Source organism: Lotus japonicus, chromosome 1, assembly GCF_012489685.1.
Source record: "Lotus japonicus ecotype B-129 chromosome 1, LjGifu_v1.2".
NCBI classification, from domain to species: Eukaryota; Viridiplantae; Streptophyta; class Magnoliopsida; order Fabales; family Fabaceae; genus Lotus; species Lotus japonicus.
The window spans coordinates 132,107,774-132,133,495 of NC_080041.1; the positions used below are offsets into that span (position 1 = coordinate 132,107,774).

A 25,722-nucleotide genomic window follows, 5' to 3' on the forward strand; every position below is an offset into this window, starting at 1 on the left:
TTTTTGAGTCGCTCTCAATTTGAACAAGCAGGAAATTATGATCCAAGACAAGTTGGATCACTTTGTACTCAACTCAGCAAAGAGGGTACCAGATAGCTCATAGCCACATGTATCCAATCCCAGATGTTGAGCTAGGACAAAATTCAGAGAATGACAAACTCTGGAAGATCATATGGAATATTCAGGCCCCTGAGAAAGTTAAAGTGTTCATATGGAAATGCTGCTCCAACGCGCTACCAGTAAAAGCTGCTCTACATAGAGGGAGAATTAGTAACGATGAGCTCTGTCCCCTGTGCAACCAGAGCCCTGAAACTATAACTCATGCCATTTTCCATTGCCCCTGGACTAGGCCCGTTTGGTTCGCGTCCTAATTACAAATTAACCATGATTCAAACAACTTCCAGTGTATTGGAGACTGGATATTACTGATGGAAGATTCTCTGAAAAACCAGGCTGATTTCCATGCTATGGGGCTTAGGATCATAGCCCTTACCACTTGGGCAATTTGGAAGGAGAGAAGTGAATGCATTTTCCAAGGGAGGCCTCCAAATCCCTGTGCTACAGTAGCCAAGTTGAGCAGTTCAATTCTAGAAGATTATGAGGGAAGCATTCAAGTCCAGGATCAGGCTTCTAATGCAATTAGGGGGCAACATTCAATCAGAAGGTCTCACTGGATTGCACCTCCGCAAGGAAGAGTGAAGATTAATGTGGATGCGGCTTTTAATAAGACTACTTGCAGAGGAGCAGTAGCAGCAATATGCAGAGACGAGACTGGAGCCCAATTGATGAGCCATTCCCGGGGCATTCATGCCCCTTCCCCTTTAGTGGCGGAGGCGATAGCAATTAGAGAGGCCCTCACCCTCATCCTCAACCTGGGATTAGACCAAGCACAAGTGGAATCTGACAACAAAGAAATTATTTCCCTTTAGTGACCAAGTACTGTGCATATATTTTTAATTTAATGCTTACCACTTTTATGTTTATTCTTTTAATCATGGCCTTTATAACACTAGATAACATCTTTTTCAAAAATTGATTTTATTTTTTATGAGTATTTTCTTAACCAAATATTCTGACAATTCCCTTTATAGTAAAAAACAAACAAACATTCAAATTTCAAAGTGATGTTACTAGTAATTCTCAATTTGATTTAATTAATTTCAATATTTGTTTCTGCAAGTGGCTACGATTTCCAAGAAATCGGTTACCAATAGAGAAAGAAAGCCCGGTGGCATTTTCGAAATTTATCCGAAAAATAAGGTCAGTTTCAAACTCTGATCACTATTTATAAAGTTCACCCCCAATCAGTGTTAACTCACAGACACCACAGCAAATCAAAACAGAGCTTAGAATCGAAGCAGAGAGAGAGTGAGATCGATCGATCATCATCATCATCATCATCATCATCATCATCGATGTCGCTGGTAACAGAAGAAATCAGAGGCAGATCAGAGATTTACCATGGCGACGAACTCTGCCAAGTCAAATCCAAGGATCTGTTGAAGGAAATCGCTCTTCCCAATGGCTTACTTCCACTGAAAGACATGGAGGAGTGTGGAATCAACAGGGAATCTGGATTGGTGTGGCTGAAGCAGAAGAAGAGCACCACGCACAAGTTCGACAAGATCGGGAAGCTTGTTTCGTACGGGCCGGAGGTGACTGCTCAGGTTGAGAAAGGGAAGATCAAGAAGCTCACTGGTGTGAAGACGAAGGAGCTTCTGCTTTGGGTGTCGCTGAGTGATATCTACACGGATGAACCGCCGACAGGGAAGATCACGTTCAAGACGCCGGCTGGGCTTTACAGGTCGTTTCCTGTGTCTGCTTTTGAGATTGTGGAAGAGAAATCTTGTGTGGAGGAGAAGAGTAAGAATCATGAGGTTGTTGGAGATGGTGTTGGTGGAGGAGTCAAAGAGGTTTGATTAACAATTTAATAGAATTACCACATGCAATTGTGGCTGGATTAAATGTTGACTAATAAGTTATAAGAATTATAATGAAGGATGATGATGATGTTATTTTTAGTTTATTTATCATGTTCATTTCATGTGGTTTTACTTTTATATGCTATTATGATTTTAGAGATGGATTGTGCCTTACACTTAACAGAAAATTGATCATGAATACAAGGAAGCTATTCAATACTCTAAAATGAAAGTCACCAATGGCCACTTGGAGTTATCTCTCTTTCATTTCAGACTTTGGCAAAACCTAAATTTTGTTTTCTTTTTTCATGAGTAAAATAATGAAATTTTTTGAATGAGAATTGAAATGGTGTCAATTTTTAATTGAAAGTAAAAATAAATCCAGAATGTCAACATCAAGTAGTATTATTATTTTGGCATATAATAACTCACTCTAGTGAGATCTCATTTGTCGAAACATGTAGTAGGAGTGCGTGCCGTGTTCCACCATGAAATGAAATTATAACCAGGTTGAGGTAGGAGTCACATAAAGAACGTGCACATCAACAATATTGCAGAATTTGGAAAAAAATGTGGATAAAGGAGTGACCGCCATACTTGAATGAACTGAACACGTCAATACCAAAAGCATGTTACGAAATGCAAGCCTCACAAGATAGCTTTAATTAATTGTTGCCACTTTACAAGGGCAATCTCTTTTTACTTCCCTGAAATACATATAATCTAATGGTTTAAATCAAAGCATCGTCCAGCCAAAGATAGGTCAAGTTTGATTGGAATGGACAAGCAAATTACTTTTGTTTTTTACTATGGCATGGGTGGCTGATCATGATAAGTTCAGGCCACAAAAAATGGTCAGTACACGAAAATATTGTAGTTTATTGTTTCCTGAGGTTTGGCTGGGCCAAATTGTTGTACTAGCCTTTGCACTTTCATCTAAAATATTTGAAAGTCCTACTTGGTGTTCATCAATATAAAACCCTGCTAAATTTCAGAAATTATTATTGTCCATTTTAAAGACATACTTGGTGCTTGAACATTTTAATTTTTTTTACTAAAACATTAGTAATTATTAGTAGAAGAAATGAGTATATTTCTATAATTTTATGAGGAAGTTGTAATTATGCTATTGAGTCATAATTATTGCAATAGTTATAAAAGAAGAATTTGAAGAATCATGAGTATTGAGATTGGCAGCAAAAATATGCAAAATGGGTCGTTGATATGAAAACATTATAATAAGCGCTTTAGAAACTATATATTGTAATAAATATATTGATGTTTTATGCAAATGAGTTTTGGTTTATTCACACCTAACTCTCTCTTTTATTGTGAAATGTCATGAATTACCTATCCAACCAAACCCTACGTACTTAGTTGGATTCCACGCGATCGACCGGCAAACATGCACACCCGAGGCCCGACCCAATCCCACAAGTTAGAGAATATCTCAATTCTCTATCCCCGTAAATGTAATGAGTAGAATTGCCCAATTTTCTCTTTCCCTATAAATGTAAGAGTTTAATATTTCTATGCAATGTCAATGTAAACATGTTTTGTTCATGTAAGGTGAACAATGTCAGTAACCAAGCTAAAACCCCACCGAAAAAAGGAAGGTTTAGACCTAGCTACCTTTTGCATAAAATCAAGTGAAACCAGTTAATTAAATCAATTTTTTTTCTTTTATAATAGGAAAGATGAAACACTAAACCTAATTTCTATTTGGAGTTAGGCCTTATATATACACGACCCAAGTGCTCATACTCACTATAAGATGATGTATCGCTCGCCCTATAGGGCTGAGTTACATGCCAAACAAAAGAAATTTGCATGTCTTGACCACACATGAAGGGTGCACAGGTGAAGACCGCCCAATTTAGACATTAACCAAACAAGCCTTCAAATGTGAAATACATGACCAATCTAGCTTTTACATTGACACTCAATTATACTATACCTCATAAGACGAATAATTAAATTTCTTTTTATTTTTTATTAAAATAAAAACATAATTATTGATGTGGCAAAAATTAATTAAATGTGTGATAAAATTTACACTGATAATAATGCATCAACCTTTTTCTATTTGTTTGCAGTTAAAAAGAAAGCTCAATTATATAAGTAACTCCCTAATACTTTGTATAACATGTTCAGTTAGTGTTTTGGAGGCATAACAATCCAAAAAACATGTACAATATAAAAGCATTTAGTACTGAAAATTATTATACATGACATAAACAAACCAATGGTAGTTTCTGATATCAGAGAGACAGAGAGAGATAGAGAGGAACCTTTTGCTGTAAATAAACCTATAGATACTTCACACATTGCAGGGCAGTTAGCTTTCTTGGGGTTCCGAACTTCCATATATATATATATATATATATATATAAACTCTATAAAGGAAGAGTTTTAGCAACCTAGGGGTAAATCTGTCAATCAACAAATAATTTTAAAGGCAAGGAAGCTTGAACATGGATATTTTGGTAAAAATCCCTTTTATTTCACTTGGATTTGATCTCAGCCGTTGATTCACCATAAGTTATTATTTATGGATCAAATCTTGGTCGTGTAAATCCTGCAATAATCTTGATCTCCTGCTAAAATTCGCTGATGTTTTGGTTTCCCTTTTCACCCGTTTTCATTCTACCAGCGCTTTTAAATCGCTCGCACGTTCTCCCTTTCATATCTTTCTTCCGTTTTCCTTCGATCGTGTGTGAGCAGAACCGGAACAGAGCACGGACGAGGCGAGGCAGAGCACGAACGAGGCGAAGCAGATGAGATTGAAGGCGGATTTCAATCTTCTGGGCTTTGGTTCTTTTCTTTTCTTTCGTCTTTCTGAGCTTTGTGAGTCTCTGATTGTTGTTTTTTTAGGGGTTCTTTGCTTCTTGCAGAAATTGGTGGAATGATCTTTCGATCATCAGGATTTGGTCTGGACAGTCTTCCTTCCAAGGTTATGTTTCCATGTTTACTGTTTTCGTTATGCTAATTTCAGCTTTCACCCACTACCATTGCATGTTTTGTTCTCTATCATCTGAATCCCTGATCTGCAGCTCCAATTTGGGTGCGATCCCCTTCTGGATTTCCACCCGTTCCACAGGTTATTTATATGAACTCATTATCTTGATTTCATTATTTGGATCTTCCCGTTCTATTTGTTCTTCAATTGTTTGTTCTAAACCCCTGAAATCTCAAATTTTGAATGTGTAGCGTGTCATTCAATTTGTTTCAATTGAATATGAACCTGAGCGCACCACTGAAAAGGTACCTTTCACTTTCTCTCTAGGTTTTCATTATTTGGGTTTCCAATTTCTTTTTGTTCTTTACATATTTTTCATTTTTTTTAGCATCCTGACATTGCAACCTTACAACCAATCGTTTCATCTTATTCTTAATCTGAAAAATTCTATTTCTTTGATAAGAATGGTTTTCAATATTTTATCATTATCTATTTGTTAATGCTCAGCCAGCTGTACCTCAAGTTGGGATACACCGCCCCAGCTGAACAATTTTTTTCTTTGTTCTAATTTCATTGATAACTCGAATACATGTATCTTTTTCTATAGGTGGTTAGATGTTGCTTGGAACATGAAGCCACTGTGAGATTGCTTTAGTTGTTGAGATTAAGGAATCAAAGCATGTACCTGGTGGTGTCCCAATGGATGGTTCAGGTATGTAGTTTAAATGAGGCATTGGAGTTTTTTGTATGCTAATACATCCCTACCAGTTTGAAGCTGTTAAGAATTTTAATGTTTCTATTGATTTGTCAGTATTTTGAATGTATAATATCTAGAAATAAGGTTTTCCTATTATTTTGTATTCTTGAAATTGTCAACTATAAAAAAGACCCTTGACCCACATAGGTTTCAGTTTGATATCTGTGCTTTTTTGGAGATAATTACTACTCCTTGCTTTCCTTTTTACTATAAGAACCAAACCAGCATTTCACACCCCTCAATAAAGAGTATCATTTAGTAAATTATAAAACCCATCTAAAAACTCAATTAGATGAGGGCATCCCAAAGAGAGTAGTTATTAAATTTATTCGTATACCCATCGTGGAGCCTTTGAATCAGCTTTCTCTCCAAACTCTCATCTTTTGTTTCTCTTCCCTTCCTCTTCTTCTGCAACTCCCTCCTCATGCCTTTAATTCTCTTCCCTTGCTTTTGTTTTTTCTATCTTTTAGGTGAATGGTGAAGATGAAGTAGGTTAAAGGGTCATCTTTTTACTGAAAGATTTGTTTTCACTTCTGATGGGAAATTTGCTCATTGGGTTTACTTCAGAACCATCACAAAATCTTCCATTTTGTCGTTGGGGAGGGGCCAAGAGTAATGTTGCTTTTATTCTCTTTAGGTAGTTACAATTGACTATTTTTTTCATTTTGCTTTTATTTCTTATGCAGTTGATACCTCATCGTCTATGCAGTTGAGACTTCACAGTTCACTATGTATGCGTTGTTTTCATGAGATATCTGAGGGACTTCTCTTTTGCACATGGACAACAGTCCAACTACTGGCAGTGTAAACACCACTACTGTAGACAAGTAGTGTTAAGATTTTTTTTTCCCTTTCTTTCAATTTTAAGAAGTATATTGTTATTCATTATTTATGTGAGAAGGTTTTCTGTGTTTCACAATTGGTTCTCATTGTCTTGACAATTTTCCATACAATGTATCATTCAGGAAAATGTTTCCCGAATATGTGGAGAAGTACAAGGAGCAGCTTTCTGAGCAAGTTGCTTATGAGAAATGTCTCTTGAAAAAAATTCATGGCCTGTTTTGACCTAGGGATAGTGCTCATGAACTTCATGTGAGGGTCACTAAGGCCTCATGAGAATCTTTCATGCACTCATATTTTTTATTTTGGTGTATTTTTTTGGGTTGACTGCCATTTTGATTTTGGATTTTTAAAATGGCATATACATGGAATTTTTGGTCCACAATGTACTCTTTGCGCTTTTCGTTGTTCTTTTGTGCTCCTAATAGTTGTTTCTTTATCGTTGTTTTTTTTCGATCAAAGCATAATAAATGAGACTTTCAATATGGAAATATATTGAAACTAAGTTAAATATTGAAATCCCATTTTATATTTCTATTTGAGGAGCTGGAAAATAATGGCATTGTTTTAAAGCTTTTCAGTGGTTTGTTATTAGAAAATTATATCTTTCACTTTTAAGTTCTCCAAATATTAGCTCAAGTGGTAAGAGTTAAGGAGCATAAGGGTTTGGGGGGGAGGGGGGGTGGGGGGATTGGGTGAAGGGTCCGGGGTTTAAACTCTGAGGGGAACTAATCTACTAACATTTTTAATAACTCTAACATTGGCCTATAAAAAAAGTTCACTTTTAAGACATCAGTTTAAGAATAGGAATGCAATATGAAATTTGAGAGTGTTGTGAATTAATTGATGGTTAATGAGGAACCGTAAGAAGAAAGAAGGGAAGAGGTACACATACTTCATATCCAAAGCTAGCTTTATGTGATAACTAAAACAGACTATTCATCAAAAGCATATGAAACTCCATCTATAATGATCTTTCAGTTCCATCATTCCATCTCTCAAACTATTCATCTCTAATGTATGCGAAATTAGTGTTCATAGGACACAATTAATTACTTAAACTTCTATAATCATTAAGTAATAATTAATATTAATATTAATTCAATGGAAAAATTTAACTGTGAAATTTTTAAATTGAAGGTAATCATTTTAAAATTTGAAAAATAAATGGATAAATAAAAGAGTTCATCGTTTTTCATCAATTATTATTTTCCATTTATTTTCATTATTCATTCAAAATAAAATAATAACATGTTTCATAATCTTTTCAAAATCTATTAGATTTTATTGTTGCAATACCTAAAAGATAAATAACTACCATATATAATAAAACTACAAAAGCTAAAACCACAATAAAAGATAAAAGATAAGCTTAAAAAGATGAATAACAAAATGGCATGCATTGTCACTAAATTATAGCTCAAGTGATAAGAGCTAAGGGACATCTAATCCTGAAGGGGGAAATTTATCTTTCCGATGTACCAAAAAGAAAATGACATGTCATTTAATATTTTAAAAATCATTACATATTATTGTTGCAATTAAATCTAAAAAAACTATCAACATTTACGTTTTAAATGACTATCTGATCTATTTAACAAAATACAAAAAAGGTGTCGCCAAAAATATGATAGTGATGGCTATCTATTGCTAATGATGGCTTCGAATTAAAAACGGTAGCAACTCTTGAAGTGATTTATATTTAGAAAAAGTGACAAACACGTGATCATACAGGTTTTTGGCTCAAAAATTTAAATGAACTACAATTATTTTGAGGTTGCGGCCACTAATGGAGTTAATGACGCAATTGATGGATTATAATTTCAAACAGACAATTTCTTACTATATGGGAGAAACAAAGACTAATGGGCAAAGACTGTATATGTGCCTTTAACTACTGTTTTGTTGCAATATTTTTAAACTCTGAGGGGAACTAATCTACTAACATTTTTAATAACTAACATTGGCCTATAAAAAAAGTTCACTTTTAAGACATCAGTTTAAGAATAGGAATGCAATATAAAATTTGAGAGTGTTGTGAATTAATTGATGGTTAATGAGGAACCGTAAGAAGAAAGAAGGGAAGAGGTACACATACTTCATATCCAAAGCTAGCTTTATGTGATAACTAAAACAGACTATTCATCAAAAGCATATGAAACTCCATCTATAATGATCTTTCAGTTCCATCATTCCATCTCTCAAACTATTCATCTCTAATGTATGCGAAATTAGTGTTCATAGGACACAATTAATTACTTAAACTTCTATAATCATTAATTAATAGTTAATATTAATATTAATTCAATGGAAAAATTTAACTGTGAAAATTTTAAATTGAAGGTAATCATTTTAAAATTTGAAAAATAAATGGATAAATAAAAGAGTTCATCGTTTTTCATCAATTATTATTTTCCATTTATTTTCATTATTCATTCAAAATAAAATAATAACATGTTTCATAATCTTTTCAAAATCTATTAGATTTTATTGTTGCAATACCTAAAAGATAAATAACTACCATATATAATAAAACTACAAAAGCTAAAACCACAATAAAAGATAAAAGATAAGCTTAAAAAGATGAATAACAAAATGGCATGCATTGTCACTAAATTATAGCTCACGTGATAAGAGCTAAGGGACATCTAATCCTGAAGGGTGAAATTTATCTTTCCGATGTACCAAAAAGAAAATAACATGTCATTTAATATTTTAAAAATCATTACATATTATTGTTGCAATTAAATCTAAAAAAACTATCAACATTTACGTTTTAAATGACTATCTGATCTATTTAACAAAATACAAAAAAGGTGTCGCCAAAAATATGATAGTGATGGCTATCTATTGCTAATGATGGCTTCGAATTAAAAACGGTAGCAACTCTTGAAGTGATTTATATTTAGAAAAAGTGACAAACACGTGATCATACAGGTTTTTGGCTCAAAAATTTAAATGAACTACAATTATTTTGAGGTTGCGGCCACTAATGGAGTTAATGACGCAATTGATGGATTATAATTTCAAACAGACAATTTCTTACTATATGGGAGAAACAAAGACTAATGGGCAAAGACTGTATATGTGCCTTTAACTACTGTTTTGTTGCAATATTATGCATCGCCATTAAGCATTTGAAACCTCTGCTATCAAGGAAAACACTATTGCAGCGGTTACGTTCTACAATCTCATTTAGAGGTTGAATACAAATGGACACTAATTGGAAGAACAACATTCTTATATATGTTCCTCCACAATATGCCACACATGCACATTGATGGTTATAACAATATTAAATTCATTCATTCATAATAAAACTATTAAGTTAATAGAATAAAACTCATTTTAACTACATATGTATCATTTACCAAAAAACAATTACCTATGTTTAATATCTAAATTATAGGCTACATATTATGCATTAATATCATTTCGGAATTACATAGAAATTATAACATAAAAATCATATTCTTATTATAGTAATTCATTTTTATTGTAAAATAAAAAAAACGAAAAAAATTCACAAATATAAATATATATATATATATATTAATTAAAAAATAAACAATTTAAATTTAAAATAAGGAAAAAGGAAAATTGATTAAAATGTTATCACTATAAGTCTTTTTTCTTGAACGTACACTATAAGTCTTATAAGTCTTATAACTATATTTAAATATAAGATTGAAAATAGTGGTTACGTATTATGAATTAATATCACTTAGGAGTTATATAGAAGTTTTTTTTTGAACTCGAGTTATATAGAAGTTAAAAAGTTATAAACCATCTATTTAAAACATTTCCACTTTTACAATTCTATTCACATGTGCTTACTATTATATAGAAGTTATAAAATAAAATTATTATTCTTTGTTTGTAAATTAAAAGACATAAAATTCAAGAGGATTTTAAAAACAACAATGTAATTTTAAAATAAAAAACAAAAATTTGATTAAAATGTCATTAAAATAAATCTTAAAACATCATATTGGTTATACATCTACTCATTAAGGAGTTATCAATTAACATATTTAAAATTAAAAATAGTGGTTCCGTTGTAAGAATTAATAGCTTTTACTCATTTAGGAGTTATCCTACTTCAAAGTGCCTAATGATAATAAAAAATAATAAATTAATTAATGTGACAATTTTTTTTTCTTCATCGAAAAACATGACAAAAACCTATTAATCTCATTGGAAAACATATATTTCTTTTTCTTTTTTTGAAATAAGAAAACATATATTTCTATCCCAAACTAATATTGTTTACATGTTTTGTTTTTGTCAATTTTGACTGACGTTCAAAAAAAAAATTAATTGAAGGAACATTTTAAAATGAAAGTTTAAATAAGTATCTTACTATACACAATTATCAATGGCACTAACAATAACACTTCTTTTTTTTTTCTCACTTCTTTCTTTTCCATGTTTTTACAAAGTTATAATTTCTTATATCTAAAAAAATACAAAGTTATAATTTCTTATTTCTAAAATAAATTAGTTTCAAAAAAAATTGATTTTTTAATCTATAAAATATCTTAAAGAAACACACACAAAAGAAAATGAATATCCCCCATGCATCGCACGGGTAAAAGTACTAGTATATGTATATAATTGCAGTCCCTATCTATTATTGATCATGAGTTGAAGACCAAAACTTTAAATTGCAATAATATTATCCACTGCAATTATCCAATGAAGGCTCTAGCTCCTTACTCAGTACCATTACACAAAATAAATTATGATATAAATCAGTTATGTTTAACAATGAGAGTATTGAATAATACCAAAGTTGTTTAGACTTCTACAAACAATTCTACCGTTGGTCACAAGGCAAAACTGTTCACTTGGCATAGATCTAAATTATGCATGTAGAACCAATTAATCAATATGTTAGCTTTTGCCTATAAAAAAAAAATCAATATGTTAGCATTATATATTCATATGATAATAATAATAGCAGTATGTAACCAAAAAACCTAAGCTATTCTGATTGAAGAAGTCAAAATGCTTGCAATATCTACGTATTTGAAGGAGTTAGTTTCTGTAAATCGATCAGAGTTCTAATTTGCGTGAATTTTCATTACATTACATGAACATCGTATCTCAGTAGAAGGCTAAAACATAACAAAAGGTAGCCATTGATCTAAGGAGAACGTCTCAAACTCTTGAAGAATTTTTAACTTATTATGTTCCTGATCTTGTTGTTCCTTTAAACATTTCCTCTGACTCAGGTTCTTTCATTTTTCATTTTTTTTTTGTTCAGGGTCTGTTCTCCTGTACATGATCTTAATCAAAATTCTTACAAAAAAAACGATCTTAAATCAAAATATTCTCTGTTGTTTATGCATGTCTTGAGACTAACCAAAATTGTTATTGTCTTCTGATCCTTTCTGTTGTGTGTGTATTATTAGCAAAACAGCAAATGCCTCATCCCACTAAGTGAGATAGGCTTATATGAATCACCCGACGCCACTGCGCTCAATGAAATAGCACAAATATGTTTTGATCCATAACTTGGACTGAACACCAACACAGAAGAGAAGATGGCAGACTTGGAAAACATGCTTCTCGAGGCAGCTGGGAGGACCAGTTCTCCGGTGAGAAACCGCCAAAAGCTTGGAAAGTCAAGAATGAAAGACGGTGCGGCATTCTCTGATGGTGGAAGTAATTCCAGAGAGGAAGACTCTGATGATGGTGCTGGTGCTGTAAGCAAGAAACCACCAAGATGTGCATCTCATGTTCCATTGAAGAAGAGGTTGGACCTCAGCAGAAGAGGTAGTGTTGTATTTGAGTCTTTTCACTTTCTTAGCTATAATTCCCTAATTAGCAGTGGTAGCCTATTAGTCATGATGAGTGATGACTTAATAGGTAATAATGACTTAATTGCTTTATGTATTGGTAAATGCTATTTTACTTTTGCTTTACAAGATCTTTCATATGGTATAAGAGTTAGAAAGTAATTTTGATTGTAATGTGTAAAATTGTATATTCAGATGAAGTGGTAGGAGTATTTATACAATGAGCTAAGAAAGAAGGTTGAATAACTAACTTTCCCTCCATAAGTAACTATTTCTGTTATAGAAACTAACTTTCCAGCTAACTCTAATATATGGTTTATCAGTATGTTTATAATGGCTTGTAAGCTATCAATGAAATGTATGTAACATTCACTACTCCAGTTTGTATTTTCCTCTCTTCACTTGAAAGTGTGTTTTCTTTATAGGTGGTCTCAATAATGATCATAGGAATCAGGGAGGAGGTGATTTGGAAGGTGGACGTCCTGATAGGGAAGATGGAAGCAGTGAAGAATCTGATGTTGGCAGTGATCTTTACAAAAATGAAGATGACAAGCAGAGGCTTGCAAAGATGACTGAACTTGAAAGAGAGATGATTTTGTCTGATAGAGCATCTAGAAAAGGTGAAAAGGAACTTAAGGAGAAAATAAAACTGAGGAGGGACAGCAATAATGCAACGGCAAAGACTACTACTACTAGATCACCTGTTGTCTCATCTGCTAAGGTTCGTTCATCAGCTAGAAATGCTGAGAGGACAGCTGCAAAGGACGATGTTCTAAGCGAATTGCGTGCGAAAAGGATGAAGCATCAGATCCTAGACACTCATGGTAAATCAGGCAATGCATCAGGAACAGTCTCAAGCAGCAAGGGAGTGAAGCCGAAACCCGAAAGCAGCTCGAGTCAGAGCGAGAGTGCCATGAGGTCTGACAGTGAAAGAGAATCTTCTGATGATGGCGGATTGGCTGACAGCGATGATGACAAGAACATGCTTGAATCAGACATGCCAACATTTGAGAATGTTAAGGAAGTCACCGTCAGGAGGTCAAGGCTTGTGAAGTGGATGAATGAGCCGTTTTTCGAGGAGCTAATTGTTGGTTGTTTTGTGAGAATTGGCATAGGAAGATCAGACAGTGGACCTGTTTACAGGCTCAGCATGGTGCAGAGAGTTGAATTGGGTGACCCTGCTAGACCTTACAAGGTGGAAAATAAAGTCACTCATAAGTATCTGGTTTGTGTTTGGGGCAGTGAAAAATCAGCTGCAAAATTTCAGATGAGTGTAGTTTCAGAATCATCACCATTAGAGAAAGAGTTCAGACAGTGGCGAAGAGAAATTGAGAGAACTTGCAGCCTCATGCCTAGTAAGGTGAGCATATTGGAGAAGAAGGAGGCCATAAGAAGAACCAACACATATATTTACTCTGCAGCCACTGTGAAGCAGATGCTGGAGGAGAAAAAATCTGCTACATCAAGGCCACTGAACATTGCAGTGGAGAAGGATCGTTTGAAGACGGAGTTAGAAGTAGCAAAATGCAAGAACGATCAGGTAGAGATGGATAGGATCTTCGCAAAGCTTGCGGAATTGGAAGCATCGCGTCAAGCTCGGGAGAATGATTCAAAAGCAAAGAGGCTGGCTGAAATGAACAGGAAGAACAGGTTTGAGAACTTCAAAAGCTTGGCTGAGCATAGACATATGAATGCAAATTTAAAAGCTGGAGAAGGGTATGATCCATTTTCAAGGAGGTGGACGAGGTCGAGGAATTACTATAACTCGGAGCAAGAAAAAGAAAACAAAGAAGCTGAGGAGAATGAAGAAGGTAAAGGAGAAAAGGATGAAATTGCAGGTGTAGTTAGTAGGGGGAAGGAAGGAGAACCTGTTACTGCAACTGTTGGTGTTGAAGACACAAAAGAAGCATTGCAAGCTGCTGCTAAGGCTGGGAAGTTGGTTGATACCTTTGCTCCAGTGGATGGGGGAACAGAATCACACACACTGCATGATTTTGACTTGGAAATTTCATTGGCTGAGCTTAAGAATTTTGGTGGAGCACAGGGGCTAAAGAATGCGTTTTTGGCAAGGAAACAGAAAATAGAAGCAACAATTGGTTGCCAGGTTCCTGAGAACGATGGGAGTAGGCATGCTCTTACATTAACTATCAGTGACTACAAGAGAAGAAGAGGGCTTCTGTGAAGTTTGCAAGTTCAGTCTGATGGACATTTGTGTCATTAAGTGTGTTTGGAAAACCGGTTGGTCTTCACATTTAGCGGAGAAATGATTTTGGAAGAAGCTACTAAGGAGTAACTTTTTGTGAGGGAGAAGTGATTATGTTAGGATTATATTGAATCCAAACATGCTATAATACCAATTTTTAAGACAACTTCCAATAAGGCAAAAATTTTATGGTCAACTGAATAACATAGACAGAGAATAAGCGTGTTTTTGGCATTCCAACAAACAAGACATTTCAAAGAGAAGAAAGATATCTTTCTCTTGTTTACTTGGCTTGTTTCTGATATTTTCAAGCTTTACCTCCTTTTCTATGCTGGTATATCTGTGTTCTGGTGGTAGAGATATCCATTTTTTCCCAGGAAACTTAATTAACTGCTAAAAGGTTTCATGGCATGATACATTCTTTGAAAGACTTTTCAGCTGTTAGATATATAGATTAACATTAGTAATGAAAAAATGCTATAGAGGAGCACTTTTTAATGAGAAACATCAATATGTACATATTTACAAAATTTACAACGATGAGAAAGAATCACACTCTCCCCTAGAAGAAAGCCTTATTCATCATATTCACAGCAATGTGCAGATGTTGTTCTTCCATGTAAATGTATGTTACTGTATCCTATCAAATTCACATCCTAAACTAATATAATCCCTCATCAAACGAGAACATGAGACTTTGCAGCTACGCGGGAGCATTTTCTCTTGCCATTCTTCTTATTAAGTACACAAACACATGACTCAAGAATCTTAAAATCTTCATCCCAGCATAGCAAGTTTGCCAATTCAGGATTCTTCAAAAGCATCTTAGATGCAAGGAACCCAGATAATGTCCATGTTTGATATAGCCTGGCCTGTTTTCCAATAAATCTTCCTGTGCGGGTGTCATAGTATTCAGGCCATGAATCAAATGGCAACCTTTGCTCAGCCAAAGCAACAGCCTTCTGAGCTAGTTCAATTCTCCCCATTTTGATGCATGCCAGTGTAAACTGAAGATGATGCATGAGGAAGTAACATCAGATATTAGAGCAAAGTATAGTTGTGAAAGGGAATCTCTCCTCCCAAGTCCAAAAGTATATTTCTAACAGAAAATAAATGTAACATAATAACAAATGAACTAACTTTTGATACCAGCAGAAGATGGACAACTACCACTTCATAACTACCCCCAAAACAAATTATATTCCATCAGGAAAAAATTACCTGCCACAAAAGGGTTGGCCAAGATCCACCATTGTGATATGACCAAGGGCTGCCCAAGTTAAAGCATGGAGTTTCAGTTAAGATGCACACCTTAGAAGCAAGTATGAACACAAACACTAAAAGTTCTTCAAAGTAACTTTCATATATATATATATATATATATATATATTATGTCTTTATATGAGAATGGTATAAGTAAATCATGATAGTTAGATAATCAAAGATTAGAAAGAAAAAACGCTGAGAATTTTTACGTGTTCTTAGGGTCGCTGCCTGTAATTACGCGCCATTCTTCATTCTCCAAGGCAGGATAACATATCTTGAGAGGCATGTCGCTCACGAGATCATCCCATTTAGCTTCAATGAGATTCAAAATAGCATTGCTCTGTCTTGGGGTACTCAAAGACGAAACGATGGACCAGAGATTTCCAAGCATGAAAAACCTGAAGTCCATGTGAGCTGGCTGCAGGTTCCCTACCAAATATCCACCTTCCTCTGGAATCCAATCCATTAGCCACATAGGAATTTGTTCTGGATAGATGTTGAATTTGTTAGTGGCTTCCAATGAGTACTCTTCTGTTTTGTACCTGTATATCTCATTTATCTTTCTCATGTCCAACCAATAATATTCTCTAATGTGGAATGATAGTGCACTAAGTCTATTGTAAATTTCTCCAACCAGATGCTCGGAACCCTTATCTACGTCAACCATCTCACGGGCAGAGCGAAGAGCTGAGTAAAATAATGCCTGCAAAGTAAAACTGACCACATATAAGATCAACCAGAAATGAGATTCTAACTGAAGCAATAGAGGCAGAATTCTGAAACCAAACCAACTGAATCCAGAGTTTCATCTCAAAGTTTCACAAATGCACATTTATGTTACTTGTATTATTGTATATGCATAAACGAACATATCAAATAAAAGAAGTATATAATCACTTCCAGTACAATTCCAACCGACTCAGCATGTTTGGAACAGTTTCTAATTTTCAGAATCAACTCAACAACCAAGCTTTGTCTTCAGAATCAGCTGTAGAGCACCATTGGATTTTAAATAACACATGAGCGCAAGAACAGCACAATTTCCAAATCCATATAGGTGTAGTACCTAATTTAAAACACAAGAATGCAAACATGGCTTAGTGACACTCACTTGAATCTCAAGAGGGTGACCATGAATACCCATCCTCCTGTCTATCATGCAAGATCCATCAGTTACCAACAGAGAAGGAAACATATCAAAGCCATCCGTTAAACACAAGCTAAGGATCATTTGTAGGCCTGTTTGAACGTCCAACCGTTCTTGTAAGCTGTAGTCACCAGTGAGCTTCCCATAAGCTCGCAGCAGGATGATCCACCACAACCCTATATCAGGCAACCAAACAGGCTGAAACAACTCATCTTGTGATCTCTTAAAATGATCATTGCTTACACAAATACAATGCACAAGCAAACTTGAAACATATTATTCTTTACAGGCACATTATTATAAAAAAACAACAAAGTACTAACCTGAATCCACAGGAGCAACACGACCAATAGCTGATTCCCCAAAATCAGGATCCAAAGCTTCTTCTCTTTCATTTTCAGAAATTTCTATAGTTTCAACTTTGAAACTAGCAGGCATCAAGCCCGCTCCTGGGCTATGGCAGTCCACTGTTTTCTCCCAACTCTGTTGCAATTGAATAGGGGGAAGGATGCAAAAGGTTCAACCTCAATACAGAGAAAAGTGACATATTATCTTATCTCCACATACATATGAAATGATGACATTTTCAAATGATAAGTAATGAGACTTACACACGCAGACAACACAGACACCTCATTTCTCACTATATCTCTCTCTTCTCATCAAATTCATCATATATCACATCTATTTCTAATCTTTCTTCTCTTCCTTTATCACTCCGGGTGTCCGTTGAGTATCGGCACTATGCAGATGTTTACAAATCATTTTTCTAGTACAATAATCCTACTCTATCATGTATGATGTATCTATAACTTGATATGATCCAAAAGAAACAAAAAAGACCCTCTAAGAGTATATTTACCTGGAGTTGCAAGGTGTGAACAAGAAAGTTCTTGACAACCTCACTTTCTCCCTTGAGCAAGAAAGCAAGGGCAGAAGGGATGAAATCCCTGATAAACACCTGATCGTAATTCAATGTTTGCTGGTCACCTGAAACTTTTGCAGCCACCGTTCCAATAGGGTTGTCACAATACGTCACAAGCGCGTTCTGCAATAACGCCCACGCTTCTCTTTCCACCTCCGTCTCTTCCTCCTCATCACTGTCCTCTGACTCAGACCCATTCTTCAAACCACCTGAAGTTTCCGCCTTAACATCTTCCTCACCATCTTCTGATCTTGACTCTTCCTCTCCCTCACCATTCTCGTCATTTCCTTCGACCAAAGTCTTCACATTCTTGCTATCTTTCACGCAAACCCTCTCACCATTGTTCTCATTGGCATTGGTCTCTATGGAGCCAGAGAAACCTCGAGCCTTGAAGGCAACCCCAGAAATGGGAGAGACACCCTCTTTTGTTCCCGTTACTCTCATACTATTCCGGCGAAAACTCGAAGAAGGTAACCCAAACAAATTCTGGGCACCACTCATTATGCGTCCAAACTTTAGCATTCTACAAGGGAAGATGCAGTGCATTCTGTTGTTGTGAAGAGAAGGGTTGGAGTTAGATAGAGATAGAGTAAGGGTACGGTGACATCTTGCAAGAAACGATGATGAATTCTTGAAACCAATGAGGATCCTAGAGGATGGTTTCATGGCACAAATGCTAATAATGCTGGAAGCGATCATAACTGAAAAAACCGCAAAAATCCAAGAAGTGATGGCAGAAACGAAATATGAGCAAAGTGGTGGTTGATATTCAAGAAAACGGTGTAACGAATTTTGGAAAAGAAACAAGAACGGTTAATAGTCATGTGAGTAGAATAGAATGTCAATGTGACCATGAAAATGTATAGGAAGAGAAAAAACAATGCTACCTTGGGACCCAAGATTCTGATTTCTCACCACAGAACCTACATGGTTAGATTGCTTGTTCCCCTTTTAGCAAACAATTTCTTTTAGATTTTTATGGTAAATTGTGGAGATCTATTAGTAGTTGCTAACAAAAGGGTACCCTCTATTTTTATGGGATTTCTAGTTCTCACTACTTTGTAACTCTCAACTCATAGCCATGATCTTCATTTTGTAATCAGTGAAAAGTAGTGCATTTTGCTATATTTGGGGGTTTCTGCTATGTTTGGGTAAGCATGTAACAAGGAGGATTTATCTCGGCTAATAGTACCTCTATTTAGATATTTTATATTCTAAATCTTTGGATGATTTAAAAAATAAATATCAAGTTAATCTAATAACTTTTAAATTTCCGATGTATTAAAAAAATCTAATAACTTTTAACGAAATGCATTAGTGTGTCAAATGAGACCTTGAAGATGAAGCTCTGCCTGTGCCGTTCATTTTTATTAAAAAAAATGAGGCGCTTGTAAAAAGTACTTCGATGTTTCAGGATTAAGAGATCAAGCAAGAGATGTCGTATAGTTGTTTACCCTTTACTAAGGAGTGTGTGATTTTGTTAGCTAATAAAAGATGTTGTACAATCTATAATACCATGGCAGATATCGGTGGTGCAAACCATGTGATAGGAAAATAAATATTAAGTGATAGATTAAGGCACTAATGGCTACATGCTGAGATACAAAAGGTCAGACCATTTTTTTGTTGAATGGAAAACCAGTTTCATGGAATAGTGGAAAACATTACACCATTGCTACTTCAACTATGAAGGTTATATTTGTTGCATACTTTAATGTTACTCATGCAGAAGTATGTCTTGGGGTTGATATTTTCGACAATATAGGCAAGCGGCTAAGAATTTATTGTGATAGTTTCAAAATTATCTTCTTTTCTCTAAGAATGACAATTACTAAAATGGTTCAAAATACATGGACCTAAAGTACTTATCTATCAAAGAAAAAGTGCATAAAATAAAGGTATCTACAGAGCATATTGGTAGATTACTGTCCAAAATGTTTTCTAGCTTTGTTAAAGAAATGAGTAATATAGATGTAGTATAATATGTATTTATACATATGATTACAATGCTTATATTGTTACGACACTTGAGGATTGGATTAAAGTTTTCTTTTTGCTTGCTTTAAGTATTATTGTGTTATGTACGTATATTGAAAATCAAAGGAATGGATCCAAGTAAATCTCTTCTCTCATTCTTGTTATTATCATGTGGAGAATTATCAAATCCAATATACAATTAATTTTCTAAAATGTGATTCCTGTCAAAACTATTATTCACATATAAAGACTTGGCGTTAGAATGAATCAAATATTCTTTTTACAACTTCAAGAGTGGATAATGATGGCAAGTTATACTACCAAGTTGAGGTTGGTTAACTACATTCAAAACATCAGACGTTTATTATTTTGTCTCAATGATGAGTCTGACATGTATTATCACATGGAACTAGTTGTAGGATTAGCATAGATTCATACATTGAGAGCAATATACAGAAAAAGTGCTGATTAATTATAGTAATTTTTACATGGACACATTATTTATAGGAACTATCAATCAAAATTTTAAGATTGATGGCTGTCTATAAACATTGTGTTCCCACAATAACTGATCTTGAAATCATGTTGGATAAGCAGTCCATGTTGAAGGAATTTCTCATAAGCCATATCCGCCATCTTTCCTTGGAGTTCTTTTGTTTCAGAATAATATTGCTTTCTCACTCCTAATCACAAAATTACATCAATTGATTAATTGAATCTATTGTTTCCGTTGCTATGTAAACACAAAGTAATATGCTAACAAGAATGAGCTCCCTATTATGCCACAATACCGGGGTGGTACATCTGTTCTTGGAGATGCATCTTTATGAGTTGAAATTGCAGGTGCTACAAATTGCTTCAGGAAAAGGATATGCTCAAATTGTGCTTAATCATTATTCATCTGGGAAAAACTTAAGTGCAGTACCATTTGTGCTGTTGCTACTGTTCTCCAATGAAAATATGACATGTGGATTAATTTTCTCACCCAAACTAACTCCGTTAACTTACCATTTTTTCCGTAAAGTCTCTGCTACTTTCACTGCTCTCTCCCCTAGACCATGGTTTTTCCCAAATCCATAACCAAACCCGTTCAAATTCATGGCTTGTAACCTCAAAAAGATCAAATTTCTGGAACAAACTCGTAGGGGTGTGATTATTCAACCAAATTCATCACTACTGGTGTAAAACCCCATTCAAATTCTTGACTTGTAACCTTAAAAAGATCAAATTTTTGGAGCACACTCGAAGTGGGGTTGTGATTTTTTAGCCAAATTCATCAACTTTCTCTGTATCAGTAACTGCTTCGACATTAACGCTAGCCATGGATTCAGAAATTTTGAATTGCAAAACAGAGCAGAGGGAGAGTGGGGAAGTTGAGAAGACTCTAATGGGAAATAAGAGCCACCGCTAAAGCCCTTGAACCTGTCGCTGAAGGAGCTCCACGCCGCCGCCGCCGTACGCGCCTGAAACAGCCGCTGCCCACCACCTCGCTGCTGCTCACCGCGGTGGTTGCCTACGCCATCAAAGTCGCAAGTCTCCCAGGTTCTGGTGGCTCTCCATCTTTAGATCGTCGCCGCCAACTTCCTTCTCCTCCTTCCACTCTCCTCCTTCCACTCTCTTTCTCTTTTTCTCTTCTTTTTCCTTCTTCTCCCTTTTACTGTTTTACATCTCTTTCTTGGTCACAATGCTGGTGAAACATGGAGAGAGAAGAAGTGGGTCTTTTTTTCCTTTAATACAAGGTTTTTTTTTCACGGTAACGGTAACGGTTCACTTAAGTAAATATTTTTAATACACCTGTCACATTTTCGTTGGACAACAGTACCACCAGAACCTAAGGAACTGTATGTAAGTTTGACCCTATTCATCTGATCTTTTACTTACTTGGAACAATTGAAGGTTCCTTGCTCCATAAATCAATTGATACTGAAATGGTAGTGTTTCACATCTAAAATTTAGGCTGCATACAGATAAGATGAAGTAGTGGAGATCACCTATCCATCTAAATCATTCATTCTCACTGATACCAATTTTTGAAAGGAAAAAAGACACAAAAGACAAGGGTTTGACTCTCACAAAACCAGGATAATTCAGATAACCAGGATATGGTTCACTATGGACATAATTTGAAACCAGAAAAAAAAAATACCAACTTACTTTGCAAATGAAACCAGACATGTACACACAACGAAATTTCATGTCCAGGATCATGACAAGTCTCAGAAGAGTTAATGGCAAAAACAAAATTATGACCTGACTTCAAATTGGCCTGCCCGAGTAAGAGCTCGAAAACCTTTGTAGAAACGGTAGGGTACAGTCTGCAGATCCAGTTTATCTATTTGCAGACCAGAAAGGGCGACACCCGTAATCCTAAAATCCACTTGAAATGTGGGAAAGACATGAAGGCGCTCCAATCCAGTCTCAAGTACCAATGTGCCAGACATTGATGGGGCTTTGTCCTTAGGGATCCGACCAATGGTCCAAATGCATGTCTGATAGAATGAGATATGAAGAAAGCTTCAAATTTTATTGCACAAATAGAGCAAAGTTCTCATCTGACTATTTTGACTTCCTAGTTTCTACAATAGATAAAGAGTAAGCAGAGATTATTAACTACCTTGTTAGCAAGGATGTTTACTGTTCCATGATTCGAAGTCAGATCAGCTGATAAGATGCAAGAGGGAAGCTGAAACTGAACAATAACTGAATCTATTGTCTTTCCAGGATCATTTCTTATGCCAACCAATACACTAAGACGGCATGTCCCACCATCTGAAGTCAACTGTGGCTTTACATATATTGGGGTGCTCTTCAATTTTCTAACTCTGGAAAAAAGGTGGAATGCCAGAATTTTTTTAGAAAAAGCAAAATTTGGGAATATCATGGAATGAATTTCAACATTCACAATGATATCTATATCCAAACTGACTTCTCAAACAAAGGTTTCAAAATTCAAATCCTAATTCAGACATCAACATAAAGGTGGATGTAATACCTGTAACTCATAAGCTTAAATTGTCCATCAGGAGGCACAAAGGAAAGAATTTGATTGGATTCCCAAGGCCGAAATCTAACACAGGGATGGAATCTCACATCATCTAGGACTGAAGGATTTGCAAATGAAAGGGTCAAATCAGGAAGACCTGTGATCTGGGAATTTACTTGAACCTCACCGCTGATCTCACATTTCACCAGAACTCCATCCCTGAATCAACAGTATTATTTAGCAACGAGTATATAAGAAAGAAGTTGAAATCAATGGTTCCTAGGATACAAACTACCAAGGAGGAGTCTGAAGATGATTTCTTATAAAGTTCAGCCATATTAGGTTGCAAAAGTTCAAACTTCCAAGAATCAGTTATATCCTGTTCACTAAGCTTGCAAAATGCGTAATAAGAACAAGCATGTCAGAGCATAAAGACCTATTTATTGTTGCGTCCATTTCTTCAACAAGATCTACATAAACTTCATTGCTAGCATACTTCGGGTCTGCTGTTCTCCAGGGAACAACAGATGCAGTGGCACCCGGAAGCGTGTCACTCACATTGGAGCTTCTGCCAGTCACAACACTCAAGACTTTGCTAACGATATTTGGCGGAGCTATCATCTCTTGCAGGACATTAAGTTCCGTAGTTAGCGGGAAGCCATTGTCTATCATCTCATCCAGCAGCTACAATAACAAAAACAAAACAATCACTTTTACATCTAAATTCTAAACCGCAAATCAAACGAGGACGGCAAAAAACTAATAACATTTGGGCAAATGAGTCACAGAATGAATACCTCATATACAATGACAAAGTTATCTTTGATTACGTCTTCATTCAATCCACCAAGATAATCTTTGAGGACATCAGCTACCCTACAAAGGAACTAAAAGCATATGGTTAAAAATTAAAAAGCAAAGAAATACAGTTTGTTACGAGTTGCAAAGCGAATAAGGTATAAGTAACTGGAAATATACCTCAATGGCCATCAATGGTGGCATTTCAACTTGAGTGCAAGCCAAAAAAGTGATTCCATCACGAAAAACTTGGAAAAGATAATGAGTTGGAGAAGCAATCACTGGTTGTTGCTATACACACACAGAGAATGAAATAATCTAAATAAAATTAGAAGAATGGGCAAAAAATGTGAGAAAAAGAGAAGAATGAGGAAAACAAACCTTGAAGGAATCAGGTTGAGAAATAGCGTGATCCCAGAACCAGGCACATATGGAGCGATCTACGCGGTGGCCAGTGAGCTGTTTCTCTAGCATTACCTCTCTAAACGAATCGAAAATTCAGAGATTCAACTCAAAAAATATAGAAATTGAATTTGAGATTTTGGTTTGCAACAATCAATCTTACCCGGAATCGGAGAGAAGAAATATGCACTGCAACATCTCTCTGTATGAAATCCGAAGAAGAAGAAGAAGAAGCTAACAAGGTAGGTTTATGATGAAGATGAAGGAGATGGAGTTCTCATCGTTTCACAAGCTACACTGCTTTCTTCCTCCTTGAGACCACACCCAAACGACAAAACTAAGGTATTACTCCCTTCTTGTTTAAGCTTGTTTTTTATTTTTTCTGAGAAAGGTTGTTTAAGGTTATGATATTAATAACTCATTATTATGATAAATATTTTGATTGAAATAGTTGAATTATATTAAGGAGAAATTCTTTTGTGAGTATCGGTTAAGTGCAAGTTGTGATAGGTTAAATTTGAAGGTGTTGTTCCAAAACAATTTGAAGGTGATAAATAAAAGATATAATATTAAATTAATGTATAAAAAAAGTGATAAGATTTTTTTTTTGCTTCATCGGAAAATGTGATAAGAAAATTTTAAGTTTGTAAAACAACATACTATATTAATATATGAACTAAATATGCTTTTTAAAAAATAACCTTACTATTTATTAATTCGAAATATTTGAGGGTTTGCAACTTTATCGGTTTAGCAGCTTAACGTACTTTCATCCCTAATAATAATAATAATAATAATAATAATAATAATAGTGCCTAATAATAATAATAATAATAATAGTGATGCTATTATAGTGTGCAAGTTTATTGGGTCAAGCATATCTAGCCCGATTGCTATTAATATTGAGAAACTTTACACGGATCGGGCCCAGTTTGACATAATGGAAATGGAAGCCTAGTGATGATGCAACTCGCTAAATTGTGATGCTTGGTCTTATCCTAGCCCTTGTCTAAAAAAAAAGGTCTTATCTTAGCCATTTCTATTATATGTAACTTGTTCTTATCTTAGCTCTCCAATCTCAAGCAAGAATTTTAATCACACACTCAAAAGTGTATCTTAGGTACACTCATAATAGATGAGGGATCAACACAAAAGTATAGAATCTTATCTTGTCACTTAATCCGTATCGGCCAACTATTTAACTCGCTACTCATCGGATTTCTTTAGATTTATGGACGTGTTCGAGTTAAAAAAAAATTGACCGGATCAATACACTGAGTTGGATGAAAGACAAGCACAACTCGTCTCAACTCTTCCCACGAACACTCTTATTAAAAAAACATCTTATTGATCGTATCATGCAAATTCTAGTTCAAGTAGTCAAATAAATATATAGCTTCTTTTATAATTCATAGTACGATTAAAAATTAGTGTTTTTACATAATGAAAAAATGGTATTTAAAATTGTTATTCAACTTGTATTTCTGACCAATCTCAACCCGTCCTTTTGTGGTCCTACCTTTCTTAAATCCACACTTCATGGGTTTCTGAGTTTAGAGACACGTTCGGGTTTAAAAATTGACCAATCAATATTTAGGGTCAGATGAAAATCAAACACAAGCTGGTCCAACCCGGTCCACAAACACCCCTAATAGCAAATGTTGGTTCAGTTGATAAAGACAGATCGCTTCCCCTATGAAGGTTGTATGATTGATTCCCCTTGTTATGTTGTGGGTGAT

General features: G+C 35.1%; 4 protein-coding genes across 4 annotated transcripts; 2 read left to right on the forward strand and 2 right to left on the reverse strand.

The window, feature by feature from the left end:
- The first annotated feature begins 1,301 nt into the window (after positions 1 to 1,301).
- On the forward strand, positions 1,302 to 2,026 carry LOC130730922 (uncharacterized). The gene has a single exon (XM_057583073.1). It carries the CDS (start codon positions 1,416 to 1,418, stop codon positions 1,917 to 1,919), a length of 504 nt encoding a protein of 167 aa, XP_057439056.1. The 5' UTR covers positions 1,302 to 1,415; the 3' UTR covers positions 1,920 to 2,026.
- A 10,001-nt stretch (positions 2,027 to 12,027) lies between these two features.
- On the forward strand, positions 12,028 to 14,576 carry LOC130732711 (protein RTF1 homolog). Its single transcript, XM_057584706.1, has 2 exons — positions 12,028 to 12,275; positions 12,730 to 14,576. The coding sequence occupies exons 1-2, from the start codon at positions 12,028 to 12,030 to the stop codon at positions 14,462 to 14,464; spliced, it is 1,983 nt and encodes a 660-aa protein (XP_057440689.1). The 3' UTR covers positions 14,465 to 14,576.
- Positions 14,577 to 14,924: 348 nt separating this feature from the next.
- LOC130730923 (alkaline/neutral invertase A, mitochondrial-like) lies at positions 14,925 to 18,786 on the reverse strand. Its single transcript, XM_057583074.1, has 6 exons — positions 17,761 to 18,786; positions 17,222 to 17,381; positions 16,863 to 17,074; positions 15,961 to 16,454; positions 15,707 to 15,755; positions 14,925 to 15,492 (listed from the first exon to the last, which is right to left on the reverse strand). Exons 1-6 carry the CDS (start codon positions 18,520 to 18,522, stop codon positions 15,163 to 15,165), a joined length of 2,007 nt encoding a protein of 668 aa, XP_057439057.1. The 5' UTR covers positions 18,523 to 18,786; the 3' UTR covers positions 14,925 to 15,162.
- Positions 18,787 to 21,697: 2,911 nt separating this feature from the next.
- On the reverse strand, positions 21,698 to 24,380 carry LOC130730924 (AP-3 complex subunit mu). Its single transcript, XM_057583075.1, has 8 exons — positions 24,147 to 24,380; positions 23,963 to 24,062; positions 23,762 to 23,872; positions 23,581 to 23,670; positions 23,220 to 23,467; positions 22,793 to 23,002; positions 22,415 to 22,622; positions 21,698 to 22,289 (listed from the first exon to the last, which is right to left on the reverse strand). Exons 1-8 carry the CDS (start codon positions 24,179 to 24,181, stop codon positions 22,044 to 22,046), a joined length of 1,248 nt encoding a protein of 415 aa, XP_057439058.1. The 5' UTR covers positions 24,182 to 24,380; the 3' UTR covers positions 21,698 to 22,043.
- Positions 24,381 to 25,722: the final 1,342 nt, after the last annotated feature.